Source organism: Falco cherrug, chromosome 3, assembly GCF_023634085.1.
Source record: "Falco cherrug isolate bFalChe1 chromosome 3, bFalChe1.pri, whole genome shotgun sequence".
In the NCBI taxonomy this organism is placed as follows: domain Eukaryota; kingdom Metazoa; phylum Chordata; class Aves; order Falconiformes; family Falconidae; genus Falco; species Falco cherrug.
This window is the reverse complement of record NC_073699.1, coordinates 81,074,824-81,100,825: the sequence shown is the minus strand read 5'-3', so window position 1 is coordinate 81,100,825 and position 26,002 is coordinate 81,074,824. Positions and strand designations below refer to the sequence as shown.

At 41.8% G+C, this 26,002-nt stretch overlaps 1 protein-coding gene and 1 long non-coding RNA gene across 6 annotated transcripts in view; one reads left to right on the top strand and one right to left on the bottom strand.

Moving 5' to 3' along the window:
• The window catches only part of GRB10 (growth factor receptor bound protein 10), a 147,660-nt gene that overhangs the window by 75,683 nt on the left and 45,975 nt on the right, over positions 1–26,002 (bottom strand). For all 4 annotated transcript variants that reach the window (XM_055705757.1, XM_055705755.1, XM_055705756.1 and 1 more), the window contains exon 3: positions 8,404–8,497. In XM_055705757.1, the coding sequence (XP_055561732.1) occupies positions 8,404–8,497 (94 nt within the window). The remainder of the gene's footprint in view (positions 1–8,403; positions 8,498–26,002) is intronic.
• On the top strand, positions 11,644–13,060 carry LOC114014535 (uncharacterized). Of its 2 annotated transcripts, none has more exons than XR_003558068.2 (2): positions 11,644–11,752; positions 12,678–13,060. It is a non-coding gene; the product is annotated as an uncharacterized LOC114014535 (long non-coding RNA). The 2 variants fall into 2 exon arrangements; XR_003558067.2 differs by having other exon boundaries at positions 12,675–13,060.

Below are 26,002 nucleotides of genomic sequence, written 5' to 3'. Positions count from 1 at the left end.
AGAGTTAACTTGATTAAATTACAAGAGGGCATTTCAGATCACTAAGCTCAATTATGGACCATTAACTCAAATGGATGAAATAAGCCACCTAGGAGGCAGAGGACAAGCTGAGACCACAGGTCTACCCATATCTGCTGGACAGTAAATAAGTATATAAAAAACCTAAACTATAGTGAAATCGATCGCATTTGGCCGCTTTAGCGATCTGTTTACAGAAAGGATGAGGATGATGCAGGCTGCTAAGTAAACACATTCACAGAGGAGGGAGCACATTACCCATAGGATTTTGGATATTTTTGCTTACAAAAGTTAAGCGCATGAGAAATGAGCTCAGCTCGGGAACTTGGGAGAAGCACCTCATCAGAAGTAGATATTTAGGCAATGGTTTCCCTCTGGTGTCTGAATTTCCCCAAGGACACCATTACCAACAGAAGCACTGGACTCTTGAGCTCAAGCCACAGTAATTAAAATCCCAGACAACAACATTCTCCATGAAGGTTGTTTTCCTCCAGGAGACCTCTCCCAGCCCATGCAAGGTACTCTTCCACCCAAGCAGCCACCAGGGAGGCTGCTGCACCAGCTGCCAGCAGACAGGTGCTCGGCAAGCAGCCAGCTGCCCCGAGTGGCCACACCAGCACAGAAAGTGTTTGTGCTGCCAACAGCATTACCTCGCTGAGCTGAGAGACCTCTGGGGAAGCATGCCAACAACAAATACACATGTGAACATTTGCCTCCTGCTAACAGAGCAGACGTTTGTAACAGACTAACATGTTTATGCACCCACCTCACCACACCCCAGCCCCTCCCCAACCACCCCCAAAATGTGCAGTTTCACTCAGCTGGTTCTTGTGCGATAGCTGCAGCACAGAAGGCATGTCTTCCACCAGACACCCAAGAATGCACAACCCCAGACAAGAGACGGCATCCCTACACCACCTCTTGCATTACCTAGCCAGAGCATGCAAGATGATGACTGACTGCTCCAACAGTTAGCCTTAGCTCTGCTTCAGTGGTAGCAGGTAATGCAAATCCCTTAATTTTAAGGACAAAAGTGAGTTAAAAAGGACGTTTGATTTTTCAATTTATTTCACAGTGTTTCCCTCTACGTATTTGACTTGTGGTGAGTTCCTTAAGAGTCATCACTTTAGGCTTATACTATTACTCATTTAACTTGTTCTCCAACAGGTAGCACGTAAGGAGTGAGGGAGGTAAATGTCATCTTGCTCTGAGAAAGATCTGGAAAGAAGCAACAGAATCAACACCACCCAGATGCCCAATTTACCCTCCCAAAGCCTTAGACAAGAATGTAACAATAACAACAAGAAAGGGAGCTTCTCATCACCCTGAATTCACACCTTGTGAAGCTACTCCCCATCCGGCCCCACGGTAACTGGACATACAAATCTGGAAAGAGAAGGTGGAGGAACACAATCTCTCTATCTTCGGTATGACCCACACACACACACTTTCTCAGATGCCATACACCCATACAGCTTCAGTCCCCAAGGGATGGGTAGGCTGCATCACGGGCTATCCTGAGCAAGGAACCCAACTCCCCAGCCCAGCTCCACCTGCTCTCCCAAAGCAACCGCCCTGCCCCAGCAAACACCACCCCCTCCAACATGGCAACAAGTTCGTTGCAAACCTGGTAATAACTTCACCAGTTTTCCATAGGCCACAGAAGAAAACAGGCTTAAAATTTACTTTGACAATCACGTAAACAGGGAGGACTGATTTTTAATATTGTAGTGCTTCTTGCTTTAGGCTTACTTCGAAATTCTGATTTTTTTCTACATCTCCAATTGTAAAACTTCCAATGAATAAAGGCCTCAAATCAAACCCTGTTACACCCTATACAACCACAGCAGAGGGCTCCTTCCCTGCACTGACTCCTGCCTCGTCAGAGCAATTTACCCAAAGGACACATTGAATTTTGAGAGATTATAAACAGACTTAAAATCCCATGCTTGTCAAGTATGAGATAGTCAGGATTTTTTTTTTTTAATTCTTATCAGACGGCCTTCAGAGGGGCACATTTATTTTTAAATACGTACCAAACCGAAGATTTGCGAAGCCAATACTAAAAATTTGATATATGAAAAATAAAATTAAAAATTTAAAAAATAAAATAAAAACTATCAGTGCCCTGCAAATATGTTTCTCCAAACATGTAATACCTTAAACATTTTTTGGTTTGTTTCTTCTCATTTTAATGATTTCACTCAAATCTTCATTTACAGCTTTATTATATACAGTCTTCCCTCTAAACTCAACAGTTGGTCTATTTTATCTTCTGCTGCAAATCTCTGAAATTATCTCCTAAACACCAACCTACTTTGTCTTCTTTTTTAAACACCATCCCCCCCCACACCCACCCACTGCCCCCGCCCTGGTTCTCTCAGCCCAAGGGTTTGGGAACTAATGTAATGAGGGAAGTTAAAAGTTCTATACAGCTATTACAGGTGCCTTCCTGGTAGCTGTGCTAACAAGATTCATGACCAAATATAATGGAAGCCTTCTCCAAAACAAGACAAAGGTGCTGTAATGAGCTAGGCAGGAAGCAGGGGCTCTGCTCTCTGCGTAAGGGTAGTCAGTGTAAATCTTTCTGGCACTAATGGTTGGGTTTTTCTAAGGCTGGACAATGACAACTACATTTATACAAAGCAGGAGAATTCATGAATGTCTGGCAGTATTGTTTCTGCAATACAAACAAGACTATCTGTTTTTCACTCTACATTTTCAATTCAGTACCAGCTGGATACTGCAAAAACACGTGTTAGTTGTGATACACCAAAATAACCGACTCATCCCAGTCAGATCCCATAACTGAAGCATGTCAGAAGTAGGACCGGCTGTTATTAAACATGCTCCTCCTTAGCTACAGAATGAATAACGACATTGCCTCAACCTCACGTGCCTATCCTGATGCAGACACAAAAGAAAAGATTTTAAGAGCAAGTAACGACAGTGGTTAAGAAAAAGTGGTATACAAGATTATTTCTCTGCGCTAAATCTTAGGAATTGTAATACTCCATCTAAGCCCATACTCAAACTCTGTCCATACTTACACGGGCTTGTATTTTTTAGAACGAAGCAGCATACTAGAAGGTTAGTTCCCCCCCCCCCCCCCCCCCCCCGACATTTACCATCTCTATAAAAGTTAATGTGTTAGTTATAGCCAGCAAGGTAAAGGAGAGCATCTAGCTCAACAGCAGGCTGCAGTGTGATCCAAGTTGGCAGCTGCCCTGGACCCCACCAGTTTCAGTGGGAACAAATTGTCTGTACATACAAGGCTGGAAACATAATGCCAACTGATACGCAGCCACAGCATCTTCACTGTCTTGCTATAGGCAAGATTTCCTACCATGACCAACCAAGAAAAACCAAACAATGAGCTGGCTGTTGACAAAGAACAGCTGTTGGCTAAAACAACTTCTATCACTGTTTTCGTTCTGCTACCGAAGCCACCTGGCTATGGAGCCAGAGGTACCACAATATTTGGCTCAGCTCTGCCTGCGAACTGCTGTGACAAAAAGCATCAAGTCCAACAAGAGCTGAGAGTGCCTCAGGGGAGGAAGGCTGCGTGCAAATGCATTAATAAGAAGATAAATCTTTCATCACAGACCCATGGCAAAACACATTTGTACAGACACTGAAAATCATCCCACAAGTACGCACATAGAGAGAGTGCCAGAACTGCACATCTAATACTTCCGCTAAAAGTCAAGGTGACAGAATATGTGTTATTTATGCCTGGCTTCAAAATCCTGACTAAGAAGTAGCTACACAATCTCAAAAAGTACACATCAAGTACCCAATAAAAGGTACTGCTCAAACACTTCACAATCGGGACTAAAGTTGGCACTATTTGCTGCTTGCTAGAAAAACAAACAGAAAAATGAGCTCTGAAACATGTCTCAACAAAGAAAAAACCAGAAGCACAGAGCAAGACAAGAAACAGCAGTGGCATGGCTGGCAGGTTAAACTCGCCTGAAGCCTGAGAGTAAACAAGTTCAGCTGGGCTTATGGTTTTCTGCAGCATGGTGTGTTTTGCTATCATACTTCACATGGCAAGGCCATTCCTAGGCAGCACAGGGAAATCTGTAGGATAGAACTTGCCTTGCTACTGAGATACATTCGAGGTTCACTTTGAACGCACTGCACAGCAGTGTGCTCAGCCAAGGGCAGTGGAGGCTGCACTGCCAGGGTGCTTGCGGGTCCGGACAGGACAACCAGCAGCATCCTTTGGGACCAGACAGGGAGACCAAGTGCTGGAGTCCATCACCTCTACGAAAGGCCTCCAAATGGCATCTCCACATGAATGCAAGTTTTTGACCAAAATCACCACTACGTTCCAGAGCTCTGCCCCTTGCTATTGGACAGGCTATGAACACTGAAGGCTACACACTGCAGATAAACTGCCATTGCAAAATATTGAACATTTGTGAGTGCTAAATGTTTTGCAAGCTGACATGTGGCTGAGCAGGCTACAGTTTTCTTCATCTCATCTCCACACTCCACTCCCAAAGGGAAAAAAAGAAAAATAACAATACCTGTCCCATTCTAAGCATGCTCTCAACTTCCTCTTTCTCTTGAGGTTTTTAAAGTTCGTGAATTTTTTTATTGTTTCTTCACCTCCTTCCTTAACTCTTCACAAAATGCCACATAGCTTAGATATATTTTTCCTTCTCCGAGCCCAGAGGCTTTACTACAGCTTCTGGAAGAACTGCTAAAGAAATACTTACCTTACTGTTTATTAAATGCCAAATCCTGGATGGCTGTTATTAACTTTCTATAACTTTCAACAGGTAGATGAAGCATATCTCCAACTTTACATGAGTGGACATTAGCACTGTTCAGCTGGATGAAGCTTGGTCTTTCCCACTGCATTTAATTTATAATGTAGCTTTTGGGGAACACAGGTGAGAAATCCTACCTCCTGCTCTCTGTGCTTAGTACCTTTATGAAATTTTCTCAAGTAGCAGATCATTGAAAAGTGAATACTAAATAATAGCTTAGATATAAAAATACTTACTGTTAAAGTAAGCAAGTTCATCATACCTACACATAAGCAGTTACTGAACGTAGTTATTTCTAAGAAAAAATACTATTCCATCTGCACTCAACTCAACCTGTTTCATATGGTGCAGTCAGCACAAGGCTACTTGTCTGTCATGCAGACATGTCTGTCATGCAGAAACTCAAACTGTTTCATATGAAACCTGCCTATAAAGACTCCTAACTTTACAAAAAGTGTTCTCGGCTCCCCAATCTTTAGAAGATATCTTTTAAAATAAAAAGCTGAACAGTTATAAAGCATCTGCTTGTGTAAAAAGAGTGATTCAGCAGGAAACATGTACTTGAAATACCCTTCACAAGAAAGAGCTTATTCATGCAGGGACAGTTGGCAGGGATATCTCAGCCTCCACTTGAATGCTCTTTTTCCAGCTTGTGTCGAAGGGATTCAGATGCCTGGGAGGAAGCTAATCACCATTTTTATAGGCTGTGGAAAGGAGGGTCTGGTTCAGAATTGCAAGTGCTCTCCCAGTGAAGGGCTGTAAGTTAATGTTCAACAGAAACTAGCAATCTGCTGTGTTCACTGAGCAGCGTGGTCAGGTATTAATTGGAAGTATATACATAAAATAAAGTAGTAAGTACAGTTGCTCAAAGTTCAGCTGCAGCATTTAAGGCACAGTACACTAAAGAGAAAAAGGCAGGGAGCACTTAACACATGAAATGTTTTAGCCAATTCTAACCCTTCCACAATTTCTGCTCTCATTAAATATGCATTAAACCCTTTGTTGCAAGCCTATCAGTTTTCTTTAAAAGCTTTATATCTGCTAGTAGGTATAAGCTGAAGTCAGCAAGTAATGTTGTATATATAACTGGAAGCAAAATTTGCCATAGTCTGTTGCAAATATCTTTCTCATCAACATAATCAAAACATACCACCATACAGATTAATTCATTAAAGGCAGGCAGTGGGCCTGCAAGTTACTTCTGGGTACAGATATACTCTTTAAGTTTTTCATCACTGTCAGTGTCAACAAAGCTTTAAAAGAAAGTAATGGATAACACAGTAAGAGTGAGCGACAGTAAGAGTATAAAAGCAAACAGCTGCCACAGAACTTAAAAACCCACTTTATGTTGATAATCTGGTCCTCCTATTTATTGTGTGACTAATAAGACTGCATGGGAGCTAGCTCAGACCATGTCACAACTACCTCTGAAGCTCTAAGTGTTATATTTTTCTATGTACTATTCATTAATCAGTATCTGTAATAGGTGGCAGCTCTTAAAATACTTGTACTTTCAAGTTTTTGACAAGAATGTCATATGCTATGAAACAGTGTAAACGCTCACACTTGGACAGAACAAACACACAAGACATGACATCACATCATGCTTATAGTCACTTCCATTTTCAAAGATACTGAAGCAGCAGATACCATGCCTGTAAGGCACATTGCTTCCCTCCAACACTGCAAGATGACAGAAATTCTACAGCTGAGCATGACATTCAGGTTTCAGTTCCTAATCCATGCCACTAACATAACAGTGTCTCAGTCACACTGGTAGGCAAGATCAGTAATGTGCTAAATACCTACTTCAGCAACAAAATAAAGATTTTAGAAATACTGGATTTGACTGCTGTCAGCTGATGTACAGAAAAATCCTGAACAATTTGTGGGTGCAAAAGTGATCTTTATTTCAGAAAGTATTGGGAAAAATATTAACTGGGCCTTGCTCTAGAAACAGGCATTAAACTGCGAGTACCCACTATGCAAAGCATTCTCTGTGAAGACAGCTGTTTCGTAAATTAAATTGGACCAGTTTGTATACAGACATTTGGCTCAAAGTGGCTGAGAGAGCCACACATCAGATCATACTGTATAGATCCTTCTGCAGTACTGCAATATTGATAGAGGAAAAAAAAGGACCTGAAAAAGAAGCAGGAAAACATCAGGCTGTGAAGCTGGCATTTTGCCAAACTGCAGTATTCCCCATCTCTTCAGTAAATGTTCAGACTTCATAAGCAGTACCCACACATACTTTTAATGCATGAACTTAGACCACACAGGACACATTTCCCCTCAAAATCTCTTGATTAAAGGGGTTTATTTACAAATAGCTTCAGAAGTCGTCACCTATATTGATCTGCTCCAGAATTTGCACATCCCAAGGCAGGTGAAGTTAATGTAACAGTACCATTCTACTACAAATGAAAAATGGAATTTATAAATTCTTGTTCTGTACATATGCAAGTATGCCACAACACACTGCCTGTGCTACTGGAAGTTTTAGACTGGGTAACATGGCAACCTGTCATCTTCCATTTTCAATGAAAAAAAAAAAAAGCTTTAAAAAACTGGAAGACTTGGGGCATGGGGAGTAAGTTAAAATACAAACCTCGTTACATTCTAGGACTGCTTTGTGAAACATAAATAGTCTTGAGGATCTACGAGTTGTGAAATTCCAGCCTTGCTGCCCCTTGGCATATGAAAGCAGCTGGATATTTAAAGGAAAAGTTAAGCATGTCATATTTACCAAATATTTTAAGTACTATGTTTGTAATCTTTTTTTGTTTCAATAGCCTTGTGCTGACTGCAATACTATTAGCTGTTGCACTGAAGAAACAACTTTTGAAGATGACTTTCAAGGACTTGGTTCCAAATTAAACCATCAGGAACCCTGAGGGTAAAGGGGGTTCACTGGTTAAGATGGCACTCATTATTTCAAAGCCGAAAACATAAAGCTGAGCTCAATGTCCCTGCTATAATAGTAACTGCCTTTTTTTAGGTATATGAACAGACAAAAATTGGCAAAGAAAGACTTTTATGATTTATTATAATTTTATTTGAACTTATATGGTCCTGTTGAATTACAGGATGTAACTATTGCACCAGCATTGTGTTGTCTAGTTCAGGACTTTCTTTCCCCAAATGAGATGATTTCTGTCATGCAAAGCAAGTAAAGATATTTTTCTTTTCTCCTACTGCAAAAGTTGAACCAGAGCCCTGAACTCTTCCTATAGCAGTCAAAGACTTTTTTTAAATGCAACTTTAACATTACAAATACTGAATTCAGTTTCAGTACTGCTCTCTCCCCATGACCCCACTAAAAACAGGAGAATATAGCTGCCACCCAGGCTAGCAATCCTGGTTTGGGCTACAAGGCTTGAGATACACCAGAAGTTCTTTGTGTTCTTCATCCACAGCTCACAGGACAGCTGCGATGAAAACCTATTTCTCAGCTCTCCTCCTTCAGCCATCCAGATATTTTTTCTATTATTATTATTTTAAATGAGAAGGAGAAATGGTAACATAGAGGCAAAACTATCTCTGCCTAAGCAGTGACTGGCTTTCCCCCAAGGAGCCTGGATTCCCACCCACTGTTCTTTACCTTGGTGATTCAGGGAGATGCGGTTAGATGGTTCTTGGAAACCCGGTTCCACCAGATCCCGCCGACCATGAGCTGAAGTCTGATCTACATTGTCCTAAAAACAGAAGAGAAGAAAATCTTATCAAAAACAGGCATTCTGTACTCCCTGTAAGCTACACTGTGCAGAGCCAAACCACTGACACAACAGAAAATCCCTGCCATACCTCAAAGGAGAAACCGATGTCAGGGTAGGGGGAGGAAGATTATAGGGGGACACTAGACTACCACATTAATACAGGTGGCGTGAATCTAGAACCAATAATTATGTTGTTGGGTCATCTGTACATCAGTTTTGCATTTCAAAGTGGGAAACAGTGATGTAAACACACTTCTTAGTTTAACAAAAGTTTCTTCTTGCATCAAATTATGTGGAGGCTTGGGGCTTTGTTTTCTTTAATTCCAAGTCTGTGGCTTAGGGGTTTGTAACTAATTAACTGGATCGAAACAGATTCAGTAGTGAACTACCAAACCTCAAGAGGAATCCGAAGTTCAGTTTAGATAAACATCCATGGCTCTGGATGCCAACCTGTAATATTTTTATTTATATATATAGATATACATACACACACTAGAACTCTCACAGGATCAGGTTTCAAGAAGTTTTAACACAGACCGAATTTGGCTAAGTCTACACTATCATGGTTTCTCACAGAACTTGCCAAAAAAGACAACTAGGAAAAAGCAGGAAAATTGAAATATAAACAAAATGAAACAAAAAAGCAAGACAAGTCACACAGTTTTAGAAGTATAAAAAGGAAATTTAGAGCGGGTACACAGTTTTATGAAGTTGGCATACCTTTGCATGTACCATTTAAGGGTAGGGTAGGGAAAAACAGAAGCAAGTGCATAAAGTTGACTACGTTAACGTATCACTGCCCATAAACTGTGCTGCAGTGATCTACGTGACTGTATACATGTTCTTGCTGTGCCCAAAGTGTGGCATAAATACACAACAGCATGACCCACATTTATGTCAAAACATAGGAACCACCTTCATGGCACTGACAATGTAATTACAGCAGAGCAATAATATGCACACAGTGAGTGGCAACTCAACCATATGCAACCATGAGCTCTCAGCCCAACATTTCCAGCTTACAGAATCTATGCTAACACTTGAAAATGCAGTGGATGTGATGTTTGGGAATAAGAACTGTATATAGTCGTACAGAATATAAAATAAATTCTCTCTTCTTCAGAGAGACTGTCTCAAACAGCAGATACTTGAGCTTTGATTCAAGTACTCAAGCAACGCTCTTGAGTGCCTTCACCATCAGGGATCAATTCAGAAACCCACAGGTTTTTGTAAAGCAAGACGTGCCAACACTGGTATGACTAAGGGAGGTTTACAGAAGTAAACAATATATGCTAAGATACATATAGCATCCATCCATCTATGCCAGATACAATTGGGACCACTCAGCCTTCTGCCTCTGTGTTGGCTACTTCCTCTAACAGCTCTTCACATCCTCACCACTGATTTTCACAACACTGGCTGTTATTTCATGAGCCAAGTCTAGGTAATCACACAAGTTTTTGTAGTTCGTTCTTAGGAATCCAGAAAAAAAAAATATCAGACCTCCTATCAGCATGACTGTATTTGGTTTTACTTTTTTTGAAACATGGCAATATTTGTTACCCCCTTCACTGGAGCTAACTGAATATACATTAAGAACAAAAGCAACTCATGAGTTCCCACCTCATGTCAAATCCCTTGAATCACAGGGTATCACATCCTAACTTTATTACCGCTTTTGGAGTGCTAGTCACTTTCACTGGATGAGTCTCATTTTCTTTGGGATACCACACAGCCAGCATTGGCCTGGCTCTTGTCATCTGAATTTAAAACTTCAGAAAGGAAATTTGAGATTTACCTCACGAGAAGGCCACTGCAGGAAGCAGAAAGCACGTACAAAACTAAGAGCCTGCTCCCCAGAAAGTTTAGCATAATTCTTTCAAGGGCTCCAAGGATACCAGGGGTGAGATGTTTACCTAGGAAAAGTTTCAGTCCAAACTTAAAAGCTGAAGTCAACTGCTCTTCAGTTATTGCAAACCTAGTACAAGGGTTGAGAGGTGAACATCACAAGCACAGAGAACAAAGCCGTAGAACATCCTTCTTCCTAGTGCAGAGCTTTCCTTGTGCATTTCCCCCCCATGCCATTCAACATCACCTATTCATAATGGGTAGCTAACGCCCCACTGATGCAGTTTAGCAGCATTAGTTCCACATCCCAGAACGAGTCTGGACATCCAATGCGCGGATACAGTTGCATAGTGCCTCTCAGCTGGGAAGAGCAACAAGGCATCCCCACAGAAACAGAAAGTAGAACAGTTATAAGCCATTTCTTACACACCTACATCTATTTTCAGTTGTCCCAAGACATGAAAGTCCCCCCAGAGGAGGCCAAGATGTTTGCAGTACTATGTAGTAACAGAGGAGGAGATGTGGCCAAGATGCATCTTTTTACCTTTGGGCTTCCCACACCAGTAACACACAAACACTTGATCAAGACGACCTTATTTCAGGCTTACAGCTGGCTGCAAGCCCATAACTCTGCAATTAAAACATTATTATTTTAAAAAAACTAGCAATTGCCAGTAATTTACAGGAATAGGATTCATCCTTTCTGGAATCACCTTACAGCTGTACCAGAAGATGCCGAGACCCCCAGGCCTCACTCCCAAAGCTTAAGCCAAAGTCTCAGTATGATACACCAGAGGGTTTAGAAGCAGAGGTTTCCATGACTGATGCCTGCCAGATGCTGCCCCCACAAGGCTGACACCCCCGCTTGTTTCCTGAGGTGCAAACCCCTGCCCCAAAAGGTCCAGAGACCTCTCCTGCAAGCTTAGGCAAAGCCTAGAACAGAAGGTTTCCTTGGAGCACCAAGGGCCAGCATAACCCAGGTGCTAAAGCAAAGCAACAGCTGTGCATAAACAAAGCCGCACCTATTAAAGCAATGCAGGCAGCGGAGGAGAAAAGGTAAGGGCGGCGTGATTTAAAGAGCTCAGAGTAGTTTCACATGACCGTCCAGTCATGTGTTTGCATCCCTTGTGCACAGACAAATGCTGGCACTTGGCCAGCTGCAGCAGAGATCAGACAGACACTGGAACAAGGTTAAAAGAAGAAAGGGAAAAAAAAAAGTTATATAATTGCTCTGTGCCAGTGGCTTTGTTGTGGGGAAAGTTATATAATTGCTCTGTGCCAGTGGCTTTGTTGTGGGGCTCCAGCTCCCAGCCAGGGCCGAGGCCCCCAGCAAGGTGGGCACCTGCTTTGGTCCATCACCATCCCCCCCGCGGCTGCTGAAACCTGGTAAGTCATGTGTTTGCTCCATGTTTTAATCCCCAGCTCTCCCTCCTCTTCCAATAAATGCTCTCAATATGAAATTAAAGCATGTTACTTAACTTACTGTACCATCCAGCTATTGTAGTATTTTTAGAAGCTAGCTGAGCATTAGTCCTCACTGACTTGTTTGCATGTACTGTTTTCTCTGTCAGTCAGTGTCTGCAAGCAAGGATGATTTAATCGAGTAACCAGCAAGCGTTCTAGAAGGATCTAGAAGTAGGGTTTATTTTTTACAGAGTCCTTTAAAACCTTAGCATTTCATATAGCCAAATGCACTGTCATTACAGGTTAGATTTCAGTGTCCTTTCACAAACCTATATTGCATGATGCAAAACGCGACCTGCTTGCATCCCATTAAGAGCCAGAGTCCACTCACAGACAGTGTTATCTCTACATATCAGTAACCAGGACAATGTGGATTTATTTTTCAATCTATAACCAAGCCTTTCAAGTTCCACTCCTTCAACTATGACACACAATGTTTGCTGCTGTTTCTGCTAGCATGATAAGCATTTCAGTTATCAAAGAAAACATTAAATCTGGTCTTTTAATCAGATCGTCAGACACCCCCATACTATAGCAGCTCTGCTGTCTGCACACATGCTCTTTAATCATTTCTTCGGCTCCAAGCACTACTGTTCTCACCTGCAGTTTAGCTCAGAACAGTTGTTTATCAGTACAAGGCAGCACTATTAGGCTTGACCAGCATGTTGCTACTGCTCTTACTGTTGCTTTTCTCATCCTGGTTCCCTCCTCAAAGGTTATCCAGTCAGTCATTCAGGATAATCTTACAGTAAATAGGGCTTAGAGAAGGGAGGAAGCAGATTTGAAAGTACAAATAATAAAGTAACACCTATACATCCCTTTTCTCTCTTTCTTTGTGACTAAGAAGGGCCTGACATTAGCAGAGACAGAGCAGCTTTCTCAAGAGGTCTGGAAATCCCCTTCTGCTGAAGGCTTCAACTTTTTCTAACTTCAGCAGTCACTGGAAGTTTGCAAGATGAAGGAAAGCTACAAGTGGCAACACAGCTTCTCGGAAGCTCCTGGGAGCACCGCCAGACCGAGGACATCCAGACCACCAAGACAACAATCCCTGGTTTTGGATTTACTGTAGCTGTCTGCAAACCCACACAGCCATGCCCCTGAACAAAAGGTTCAATTGAGCAGGAGTCACGCGTACTCATGCCAGCAGTCCCACAGTGACAAATTAAGATCATGACATACTTCTGATGTTTGTACACTGTCCAGCACAACATAAAATCAAGTCAGACGTGCTGATGGGTCCTACTGTGGTTTAGAAGACTATCAAGGCAGATACGCCTCAGTTTGCAGAGGCACTCCTGCCACCTACCTGGTGGTGCCACTTTATCACGCCAAGGTAGATGTCTTAAAACCAGTCGAGTGTAAAGAGAAAATTAGCCAAATCATTACTTGAGCCACCTTAGCTTTACCCTGTTCAGGCAACTTGTGTAAAGTAAAATGAAGTGCCTTCTGCTAGCACTGACCGAGGAAACTATTGCAAAGCATTCAAGCGTAAGTGGTTTCCAAAAAACCCCAATTATTAGGATTCACTGAAGAGGTAACTCCCAAGGGCTGTGAAAGAGTGGACGCGGCTCCAGGCTCCAGAAGCAAGAAGGGGATACTTTGAGAAATTACACTCTCTCTTTGTATCTGCAACTTGCTCTTAAATGAAGGACACTGAGGTAGACAAACATTTCTTTATCTGACCCAGTACTGCCATTCTTAGCATGCTTCTGGAATTTCCTTAGGCAATAAACAGATTAGGCAGCATTTCTTCTGAGGACTGCTTCATATGGTTCTTCACTTCCCAAACAAAAGACTATTTGCATTTATGTCCAGTAACTTTGTGCATTGTTTTCTAATACGCTGCTTCTTTATTACCATATTTTACAGCTTTGGATTACTTAAAGCACCAAATGCCCAAGGAGGAGAAGAGAATTATTTTAAGTACTGTTCATCTAAGTAAGCTTTCCTATAGCTTACTGGTAACCACTGCCATACACAGAGTTTCTGTTCTGTCACTCAGTTTTACTTTTAGCCCTGTGAAGGCAAACACATAGGCTATTATTACAGAAAGAAATCCACCTGACAGATCCAGATGAATGTTCAAGCTCTAATTCAAACTCCACAGTCCAGATCAATTAGTAATGCATATGATGCTCCTTTCTTAAAAGATTTAAAGTCACTGGGCTTCTTAGTGGCTAAATGCAGAAACACAGTCCCCTACCAGTACAACTTATTTTCAGCTTACTGACAACCCAGAGACTGAGGAAATCTGTCCCAAGTACCGTTGTGAGGGAAGAGCAAGGCTCTTGGCTTTGTCCAAAGTCACTGCTTTGCAAATGGTTTCAAGTTTACTCAAAACACAATTCATACTCTTTACTCTCTTCTGCCAGAGTGCTTAACATGTCATAGAAATAAAGAAAAAACAGGCTTTGCACACTAGGCAAAAAACTTTAAAGCGCATTCTCAGACAACCCACATATTACATAATTAAAGACCTGTAACTAGGTTTCCTGAGTCTTAACTATAGTAATTTGACTAGGTAAGAGCCAAACGAAAGGCTCAGTAAGTCAACAGAGTAACCGTGAACCTAGAATTTTAGCATTCCCATTGCTAAGAGAGCTTGTACAAACAAGGGCTTAAAATAAAGCCACTTAGTTTTGTCAAAAGTCAGGCTCTCTCTCCTAAAGAAGCAAAGCTGCTAACTACACGAAGCCTTCTGATTTTACAGTACTGGCTGTCAAGACTGAGTGCGATAACCCTAGAGACCAGGAACAAACAAGCCCAACTCGTGATTGTGGGAGTCGCAAAGGCAGCAGCACATTCTTCCCGACACACTGCAGCACCTCCGACCCTCAGTGCCGCAAATCACTGAAAACATGCGATGACCTGGCAGGGCGCACAGACCTATTGCTATACACACATTCATACAACCCTCAGCAGACTTACCAGCCCATCATGCAACATATACAATAGCTAAGAGAAACACAGTGTACCAGAAATTAGCAAAGAAAAGAAGGAAAATGAGACTGACAGACAAGACAAACCTGCGCCCGTGGTCTGTGTCTCTGCAGTGGCAGGGAATTTGTTAAATGAATCACAGGAATTATATTACATCCCATGATACAGGGGAAGGCAGAAAGGCTTGCCAGTCTGACCTTGCAGGAACTTCTCTCCCGACCCCCGTCTGGGTTTCAGTAACCCACTGACCAGATAGTCCTTCAATTCAGTAAAAAAATGGGGGTTTGGACCCAGTTGTCAACACCAACACCCCATAGTCTGTGTGCCCCAAGTCAGCAAAGTGCTTCTACTCCTACATCAAGGAAAAAAGCTTTCTTAAATACAGGGTCTGATACAGTTATACAATACACTGCTACAGCTAAGCCAGATCTGAAGGTGTTTCAGATCTATTGTAAGGATTTTTACCAGATATGTGACTTGTTATTACCTGCACTGCAACTGCTATTTGGGCAGTATTGTTCCACACCAAAACCTGCTGTTACCTACTATCTAGTTGCTGCTTTTTTTTTTTTTTTTTTTTTTAAATGTGGCTCTTCACCCCACCCCTACCCTCCCACCCCCCAGAAAAAAAAAAAAAAAAAAAAAATCAAGAAAATCTAATTTAGCAAGAGTTAGACCATGATTAGCAAACTCCTACAGTATCTGGTAGCAGCAGTTTATTCATAAAAGGGTTTTCTGCAGTAAGGCAGGAAGGAGCATACCATGTTACTGACAGCTTCAGCAATGCACTTCTACAGCATGCATACAGGATAGCATGACAGATTCAGCTTCTCTAGGATGGTCTTTGCACAGCTAGCTTTATCAGAGTTTTAAATAATACTGTACCCAGAATTGGGCATGAACTACATCAAATTAAATTTCTCTCACTATGTGCAGTCCTCTCTTAATAGAAACTAACTGCTTCTGCAAGAACTTAGCTGTCTCCCAGTACTCTGCACAGAGAAAATGGATAGTATATTCCACAGTGTGCACTTTCTGGACCAGACTGCCATTTATTATGGTAGAAGAAAATTCAATGCATCATGGTTGCTGTCTTTTAATCAGCTAGCAAGGCGGGAATCCCAACTGACAGGCTTAGAAACGCTAAAAGCTTTGTTCTATTTTTAATGAGACTAAAACCACTGTGGCTGTTAGAGACGGTTTACAGAGTTTACAGCTAAAATAAAGTCTTGAAATACAGAAAAGAAACAAATGCATAAGGTTCTCGGTGAAAGCAATCACTTCTTAGAGCTGTCTTTAGCTAGAAAGCACTTACAAAAAATGAAGCAGTTAGTTTCTGATGAAATGTCTTTGTTTCTTTTTTTAAAACATAAACTAGGTTCATTTTCAACAAAGCACCACTGAATAAATGAAGTTTATATTAGGAAATTCTTCACAGTAGAAAATTACATGCTTATATGGAAATTCTCTTCTGCTGGTGCTTATAGATCCTGATAACATATCTTTAGCTTGTACATAGTAAGTCACTCACTGGCAAGGGAGTGCCACTGAAAAAGCTACCAAAACCCTAATTTACTGCATGTTCCAAGCTCTCTGGTTTTGGTTAGTACTGACTCCATCAACAAAGTCCCTGAAAAATCTGTTTTCTGTGAGAGAGAATTTTGTTTACCAATAGGAACTAAACAGGAAAAATGTGTTTTGTTACCCTGAGAATGTATCAACTAAAGTAATATGGCATATTCCTTTTCTTCTTAAAGAGGCTTTTCAGTGATACTTTGTATGCTTCTCTTATCGAAGAACTGACACTTAATAGACTACACTACTTAAACAGAGTTAAAAGCACAGCAAGGCTCTAATAAACTTAGTGATCCATACATGTTAACTATTATACTGGATGGTGCTTTTGCAATCTAAGGGAGTAATGCAACCTGTAATGATGTGCTGTTGCTCATAAAACCTTTAGCCTATTCAAGAACCCTTACCAGGGTCACTTCCTATGTTTTGTCCAAGATTCTGAAGTGCGTGGTCAGAGTAGATTCCTTCCTCATTGGAAAGATGAAAAGAAGTGTAACGGGAATATTTGTACCCAAGTTCTATAGAAAATTTCAGCATGTCACACCTGCTAATACACCTGTTCATCCTGAGAAAGTGTCTTCAAAATTATTTTCTTTCAGCATGCACTAAAAAAACCCCAAATCTTCACATGTTCTTACTGGGGAAGTTGTAACACACAGAAAGAAAGTACAGGATATTTGATCGTTTTCAACACACTGCCCTCCCCATGCTTAGACCTGTGAAATGTAAGGTAGCTCGTCTGTTCTACTTGGCATCAAAACTACTAGAGCTCCAGTTATAGCAGTGCTGCTGGCCAGCTGCTTCCAAGAACACTGGCTTTGGGAGTCAGGTTTTGACAGCACCCTTGCACCAAGCGGATGGGAGACGTTCTGTGAACCGCCTCGGACAGTTTGTCCCAGTGCAGGCTAATGATGGCCTGCATTAACCTTGGAAGGCTTAGTGCTTGAAAAGATGACCTGGTGGACTCTGGGATCTGGCACTGCAGCAACTCGTTCATGTGTCTCAGGGCGAGGCAGGAGGTATAGAAGGGACAATGCTACCTAGGTTTCAGGAACAACTATTTCCTTACAAGTGAATTCTCTTCAAGAATAGATATTCAAATATCTGCACTTTGAGAAGCAGTAACCACAGCTAGATAAATTACATTTGTGTGTATGCGCCCTTACAACTAGGCAGCTCTGAAAACTCGAGGACTGATGAAACTCTATCAAAGGAATGAAAGCAGCATGAAACAGAGCAAAGGAATTTGACTCATCTGAATGTGGGTCTGCTTTCTTAAAGACAATAGTGTCATACCCTTTTGTCTTCTTGATGATTCAGGTTCAAACTGACAGTTTGAACAGGCTGATGGGTGAAGATGATTCTTCACAGCCCTCAACAGAAATGATAAAATGATAAACCTCCTGTGGGGCAAAAGCCACTGTGCTCACACAGTCCATTAAAATTCATCGGACACCAGCAAGCAAAGTGCCTCTCAGGTTGCTAATGGAACTATTCTTCAGATCTTCAAACTGAAAGTCTGATGAATTTTGAGTGTCATGTTGGACAACATCATACAAGACTACTTTGCTATCCTTACTTGCTTCAACTATCAGCAATACTGACCTTATCTCTCTACTTTCTAGCCACTTTCCTCAATTGCTGCAATTTAGGGTGTACTTGATACCCCTCCCTCCTTCCCTGAAGAGTGATCCTTGGCACTATATAAGTAATTAACTAGGTCTAGAAATGGCTATCCCATCTGATCAAACCTATGATCCTAATTATATCAACCACACACCTTTCTGCTTAGATAAAGAACCATTTACCTGTTACATGGTGCAATCTGCCCCAGAACTAATTGCCCACCTCAGACAAGGATGTCTGTAGTTCGGGTGACTTGTTTTCAGTTAGATACAGAACGAACTCTTTACACATCTCCAGAACATCAAGCCTTACCAAAATTAAGATATTTAAGAATCTCAGATATGGGGTAAAGATTTATACACCACAGCTGACAGCTCTGTAACCTATTAAAAAAAAAAAACCAAACCATCATATCAGAAATCAGACACGTCTCTAAAGCACAACAGTTATGCCTTTTTATGATCAGCAACTCAGCATCAGAACTTGTATTGGAATAGATCGTTGTGCTCTCCCCAACCAAACCACAGGGCCCCATTCTCTCAGAGCAAATCAGTAACATAATTTATGCAAAGATAATAATGGAGTGTAAGAAACAGTGTACAATATATGGGTACTTAAAAAACATAGGCCTTTTGTACTGCTTACAATGCAGTAATAGTTTACTTTGCAAGCCCTCAGAAAAAACCAACCAAACCAAAACACCGACTATTACCAATAAACCAAGATACCTCTATTTCTGCATTTCCTCCTTTAATCACATTTGACTCTCATTTGACCTTCATAGTTTTAAGAAAATCACCGCACCTTTCACACTGATGTTCAAAAGTTTTTAAAAACAACAAACTGACAAAAAAAATCATCCTCAAAAGCGATCCTCTGTTAAGACTTCGTAAAGTCACTGCCCCCAAGTATTAGCAACAGTTGGACAATATTTCTAATACAAACTATGGTGCAGTGCTGCCTACATACAAACTGTCAGTTCACAACAGTTGGATAGAAAACAAAACAAAAATTAAGCTAAGACTAACAACAGGGGTTATCCTGGATATTTCAGTGCGCCAGTGTCTCATACCCATTTCTCAAAATTAAAGAAACTTGCAATATTTTCTACAACTTCAGAGGCCTTACCAGAATATGAAAAAGAAGTAACTAGTTTGAGCTGCTTGGATTTTACTACTGTCAAAGGTAGTTTTTAGCCTACTTCTCTGAGTCTTCTGGATACTTTATCTATTCCTGTCTGATTTTCTAGGCAAAATATGAAATGTGCTTAGTTGCTACACTTGTTCCAGTATTAATAAACATACATGTTTTTATTTATCTATCTAAATGTAGAGACTGCCATGTTTTCCCCTCCTTGAGGAAAGTGAGCTAATTGCAGGTAGCTCTACCAGTTATCCTGCATCAAGACGGCTTTATCGGAAAACCTTTATTGACTTAACATTCTCTAAAGGAAGAAATTTGCAAAAGTTCAGTAGTTTGCATTTAAACAGTAACAGATTACATGTAAAGTTGCAAGCTGTCCCAGGAAAGCCCAATACAAAGTGTAAATCTTCAGGTTTTGCACAAACTGGCACTCAGAAAAAAACCTGCTTGCTAAAAGCAAGCACGTCAACCACCTCTTCTTGCTTGGAAGGTTTTGTTTTTGTTTTGTTTTGCTTTATAACTAGTTGTTCACAGCATAAGCGTGTCAAGTGACCACTTATTTTGTACAGCTTCTCCCCACTTCTTGCTAATGCTTACTGGATACATCCAGCAAAGTTACCCACAGCATGTCAGAACACACACTCTAACACTTCAAGGTGGTTAGCAGCAGCAGCTGCTTTAATTCTGCACAAATCCTCTGAATGCTGGCTACATTAAGGCCTCAACAGATCAAAGTTTTCCTAACTGCCAGTGCGCTACTGGAGGAATGTCTGGTGTGCCAAAAATTGCTAAGGTATCGCATGAAACAAAACAAGCAAACAACCCCAAACAAGACCTGCCCTGGTACAGGGTCTCCAAACAGGGAGAGATTTCAACAGGGACGGTAAAGCTGGTCAGCCAGATGAAAAGTTCAAGAAATTCCACAGTTGCAATACTGCCATGTGCACAACCTTTGAACATACTGGCTTTAGCAATGCTGAACCACTACAGCTACTAACCACGAGAATGTTTCTGCAAATGGATTTCTACTCTTCACTCCAAGGAAGACAGGATGCAATCAGATGAGCCGCTGTTCAATCAGTATTAAAGCGGCTTAGAGAACACTTTTCTCTCTTCCCTGAAACTGCAGCTGAAGATGGCGGGCAAGGGCGGAGGGGAAATATGACTTGCTTACTTTGCAGTTCAAGGGGCTAGAAGCTTGCACATGAGCAGCTACCACGCTTCAGCTGAGATGGTGTTCAACTCCAGAGTTCAGGGTGGTACCTTTTACAGCACAATCGGTATTTATTATACTACTTCCTCTAGTTTTGAGCTATTATTTCTAACCCAAAAATGTAGATCTGTGAAATAAGGGTAGTGGAAAAGATTCCTGCTGAGATTAAAGTCAAACCAGAGATAAAAAAAAAAAAAACAAACAACCATAGGATAAGGAAGAAAAAACTTTGAACTAGGCTTTGGCAGCAAGCTGTGGGCAAGAGGAACAAGCCACCTTCTGGATACAGTTGAACTTAAGACCATTACATCTAACTAAAACAACAAAATTAACTGTAGCAAATTACTTGGGAGTTCATTAGCACACCACCATGATATTGATAGCATGTGTGTAATCTTGCATCCTAATAACACATGTTATTGTGCCAATATCCCTGTTCCAGAAGATGCTAGTGGGTCAGTCAATGAGAAGTTTCTGGTCTTGTGGGTTTGAGTTTATTTTAATCTCCAGGGCAAGTCATGCTCTAAAAGATACGCTGTCACAAAACTATTTTTCCAACCTGCTCTCATCCAGCATAGCAGTTATGGTTTGTGACTTAAACCATCCAGCCAATTCATGTTCAACAGCCAGCAGCTTGTTATAATTTTGAGGACATAAAGGACTCCAGAAAAAACAAGATTGCAAGAGATGTGTTTTTCAGAACATCTTTAGCTCACTTGGTTAACCATTTGTTCATGTCAGGGGGAAAATAAATAAATATATATTTCATGCAGAAATTTCATCAGCACACATGTAGGAAGGCATTCTTCCCATCAAACTTACAACACACTGCCTTATACTTCTGTAGGGTCAGAAGCAGAGAAAAGGGGCACTCTAAGGTCTTAACTCACATTCAGAGAACAGGCTCTGCAAGTGCCTCCAGCTACAGAAGGCTTAAGGTCACTACCTCAAATGTTGGCATCAGTATTTGGTTTGAAAAAGTCTGAGTCTGTTATGAATTTAAAAAGGAATAAAAAAAAAAATCACATCAATTGAGCATGCACACGTGGGCAGATAAACATGCTGTAAGCTGCTTTAATAAATGGCTATCTGTTACATTCAGGAGGTGATCAAACACATGAAGTGATCTAACAAGTACGAATAACAAAAGACATTGAAGAACGTATATGTAACATATGATCCTAGAGTTACCTTCTGCAGAAATTTTTCCAACAGTGGTCATGGCACAGTAACCGCCGCAAGCACTCCTGACTTGCCAAGCAGTTCCTGATTCCTGGCTTTTCAGAGAAGAATGAGCCCAAGAGAAGGGCTCTGGAAGAAGAAGGATATGCAGAGGGAGAACAGGGCAAAAGCATACAGAAGGACTGTGCAGGACTAAACGGCTTCAATCAACCAGGTGGCAGGAGACCCAGAGCCTGTAGAGGATGATTAGGAAAGAAAGCCCACGGAGGTGGATGTCACAGGTACAGTCACTGCCTCCTGACACCATCACTCCCATCCTCCAGAAAGAGGCAGTATCTCCTTCCCAGAAGGGCAAAATGTCTTCTCTCAAGCTCCCCCAAGCACTACTTTGCACCAGCCTGCACACAACCACTCAAGGAAATCCTGGACAGCTCAGGTCCCTGCCAGAGGGGTAGAGGAGATAGAAAACCCACTGAAAGGAAAGGGAGATGCTAGCCTTGCCAGGCTAGGCACAGTCTCTTTGCAATCAATAAAACAGTTCATGCATTTCAAGGCTTGTGTCAGCCCTTACTTCGTGACCTGCACCGCCTCTTCACGCATAGGCACGAGGAGGGGGGGCAGCATCTCTTCTGCAAGGCCCCCCAGTCCCCAGTGGAGAGGAAAGGTGAACATCTGGCCAGGACTCCTAGTGTCTCATGCCCATCCCCACCAAATGACTTGGAGCTATGGGCACTTATGGCCAAAGGATAGCAGCACCAGTCAGACCTGAGGGTGGAAGCTCACAAGCCACTTAATGAGGGGAGAGCTTCTCCACACTGTCCCAGGGATAGTTCTGGGGAGATATGGCTGGCCGTAGGTCCTCAGAAAAGGCAATATGGGAGACAGCCCGCTTGGACATAAACCTTAGGAGAGAGAGAAAACACCAGGAAAGGCAGGAGGGTGCCATGACAGGAGACTGGGTATCAACAGCTTGGCTGGGAAGCCACAAAGGACAGACGTGGGCCAGGAGATACCTAGGCTACTTGCTAGCACCCCTTGGTCCTTCTTTGCCTCTGTCACACTGTCAAGTCCCTCATTTTCCACCTCGATGCTTGTTTCCAAAAGAGGCACCCATCGTCTTGGAGAAAGTGACAACTCAGAGTACCTGCCTTGACAAACAAGTCAATTTTTGTAGCCAGGTGCACAGGATGGGGAAGAACTGGAGACAAATCAACTACACTTTTCTAACCCACTCACAAGCAAATAGTGCAGCTGCAGCCAGCACTGGACACTACAAAGATTTCTGGAGTGGGCTGAAGATAACTTCATGTTGCAAGTGACTGGTGAGCTAACCAGGGAAGCGTTCTGCCTCATCAAACAGCTAGCAAAACCAGCTCATGGACAAAGAAGAACCATTTGGGGAGGCAGAGGTTGATGGCAGCCTGATGCCATGCTGAGATGAAGGTAACAAGCGTAAGCAAAGGGAGCAAGCCTACTAGAAGAATTACAGTCCTGGACTGCAGGAAAGCAGATTTTTGGATTGCTCAAGGATCTGCTTGCCAGATTCCCATGGGAGACTACTCTGAAGGACCGGGGGCCCAGGATAACAAGCTGATCTCCCAGGTCAGCCTCCTCAAAGCTCAAGAATGGTCCATTTTGGCATGCAGAAAGTCACTGTGGAATAGCAAAAAGCCAGGATGAATGGACAAGCAACTCCTGCCTGAGCTCAAATGCTGAAATGTAGAGAAGGTTGAAGCAGGAAAAGATTATGCAGAAAGAATATAGAGATACTTCCCAAGCAGAAGAGCTGGAACAAGCAAAGGATGCCAAGAAAAAACAAGGAATGCTTCTACAGGTAAGCAAGGGCAAATGGATGGCAAATATTAGTCTACCCAGCGCTCAGTTGTGTACAAGACCCAGCAGCTGAGGTCACAAAAGATCAATGATTTCTTTGCCTCAGTTTTTTCTAGTAAAGTTCATCCTCGCATCTCCCAGTTCTTTGAGCACAGTGTCAGCATCTGGGGGACTGAACCATTACTCACAGAAAAGGAAGGTTATGGATCACACACACTAACTGGACCAAGGCCCTGAGACCAGATGGGATGCATTAGAAGGCGCTAAGGAAGCTGGCCAATACCACTACAAGGTTACTCCCTCTTATCTTCAAAAAATAAATCACTGATCAGAGGAGGTTCCTGATGACTGCAGAGGCAGAAACCACATTCATCTTCAAAATGGGCAAGGATGAGGTATGAGGAACCAGAAGCTGGTCAGCCTTGCCCAGTTTTTTGCAAGATTATGGAGCGAGTCCTTCTGAAGTCGTTACCAGGCACATGAAAGACAAAAAAACTATTGGTACATCTATGCTGGCTGTTCCAAAGAACAAGTCATACCTGACATTTCAGCTCACAATTTTATACCATTTCTATTAAGGTTCTTCTCCCTGAAGAAACCAAAACACACAGATCATGGATCATTGTGCTTAGCTTTTGATGTCTTCATACTGTTGCACATGCTAGGTTCTTCAAACATACAGTTAAAATTTTATTGGACAATCTTAAAGGGATTTTAGAGTATCTAATTATTTTCCCTTGAAAACAAGCAATCTGCCTCAGATACAGCTGAAGACTGTAGAAAAGTTAACTGCAAACTTGAGAAGGATCTACTGCAACAGTATAAAATCAACCAAAAATACTTCTTTGCCTCCACTGAGGTATCAATTTTACAAAAACTCTTGTGAGCTGAAATAATGGTCTGTCACTCTCCTACATTAATAGCCTCAAGAACTTCTGCAAGAAAGGTGCCAACACCACTTTGTCAGAAACCCCCTCCTGAACTATGTAGAAGTATTCAGTATTCTGGGGAACTTGCCAGCATGACAGTATTTACTGTATGACTAATATGCATTAATGAAGCACAAATGGACAACTATTTACTTGTGCTAATAACCAAAGTGCTTTATTAGAGCTAAGGCCTCTAGCATGAAGGATTGCCAGGTTCCCCCACTTGCCAAAATTATGTCAAAAAATGGAGCCAGCATGTAAGACATCAAGAGCTACAGCCAGTGCGTAGTAGAGTCTTAAGTCATTGTTTAACATTCAGCTTGCAAAGAACAAGCATGCTCCAAAACCACTGGCTGTTTCCGAGGGCTTGTCTTTTCATTGTACAGGCCAGAATTTCAAATATGCACACTAGTCTTACCAGTACACAAGCCAAGGCTATCTTAAAACAGCAGTAAAGCCTGAAAGCTTTGCTGGGCATTTGTGTCCTACCTTTGATTGCTTGTTGTTCTTTCAAAACCAGAAAGAAAAACACTGTATCTTAATGCCTCAGATTAAAATATCAATACTACCTAGAATAAAAGGCCATTAAAACCAATAATCTGGCCCTTTCTACATGAAGGATTCCTGAAAGCTGATCAATTTGGTATAATTCCACCCTGAAAAAGCAAAGCAAATCCTTCAAGAACAAAGTCCTTGTCCCATACCACACTCTCCATCTTACATCTCCACAAAGGGAATGCACCTGCGATGCTAGGAATGACAGATACACCTGAAAAGTGGCACAATTTTGTGGGAACCTAGGGAGAAGTTTTCGGATTTTTTTTTTTTTTTGTATCATTGTATCAGAAACTGAAAGAAAAATTCTTAAGAGGATGCAAAAGAAGCAGTGAAGGTCCTTTTCAGTCATAGCTAGTACTTGGTGGACAAGGCCAGGTTCAATGGGGCTTTCAGCAACCTGGTTTAGCGGAAGATGTCCCTGCCCACAGCAGTGGGGTTGGAGCTAGATGAGCGTTAAGGTTCCTTCCAACCCAAACCCTTCTATGGTTCTATCCCCAACTTTACAAAGTGCCTCACTGCTGAAGCTATGGTGAGTTTAGGCTATCCATTCCTGTTTGAATAAGCAGCTGCAGTTCAGGACTCAGCTGCAGCATTACACCTAGATGGTCTGCAAACGTATAAACAAAATGACCCCTGCCATGAGACATCACGCTAACAATAAAGTTTGAAAACTGTACCCACAGTTTACTTCTAGAAACAGAAAAATTCTCCTCACAGAGCTGATTACACTTAAACAACTTCATGCAGAATCACAGGATTTTGGTTGTGGTGTGGTTGTTTGGGTTCCTCCCCCCCTCTTTTTTTTTTTTTAAAAAAAAAGAAGATATCATCAGTGCTTATGAAATACTGTCCGCCCTTTGATCAAACAGTCTCCCTCTAGACTGTGTAACGCAAGAAAATCTACTGGGCACTTCTACCAAGGTCTGCATCTGGATGTAGTTCTTGGAAATACTTAAGTATAAAACAACATTACATCTCTGGCCTTTTCCAAGGATAGAAAAGGCCTGTCCTGAGCCAACTGGCATGGACAGCAACACCAAGAATTATCTCAGCCACAGCACTTTCTTGAAAAGTGACAGCTCTAAACGTACAGGAATCCTATCTAAACAAAACTTCTCCAGTTTTTATTATTTACTCATATGTAGAGCACAGAACATCTGTAGGAGGAAGGTT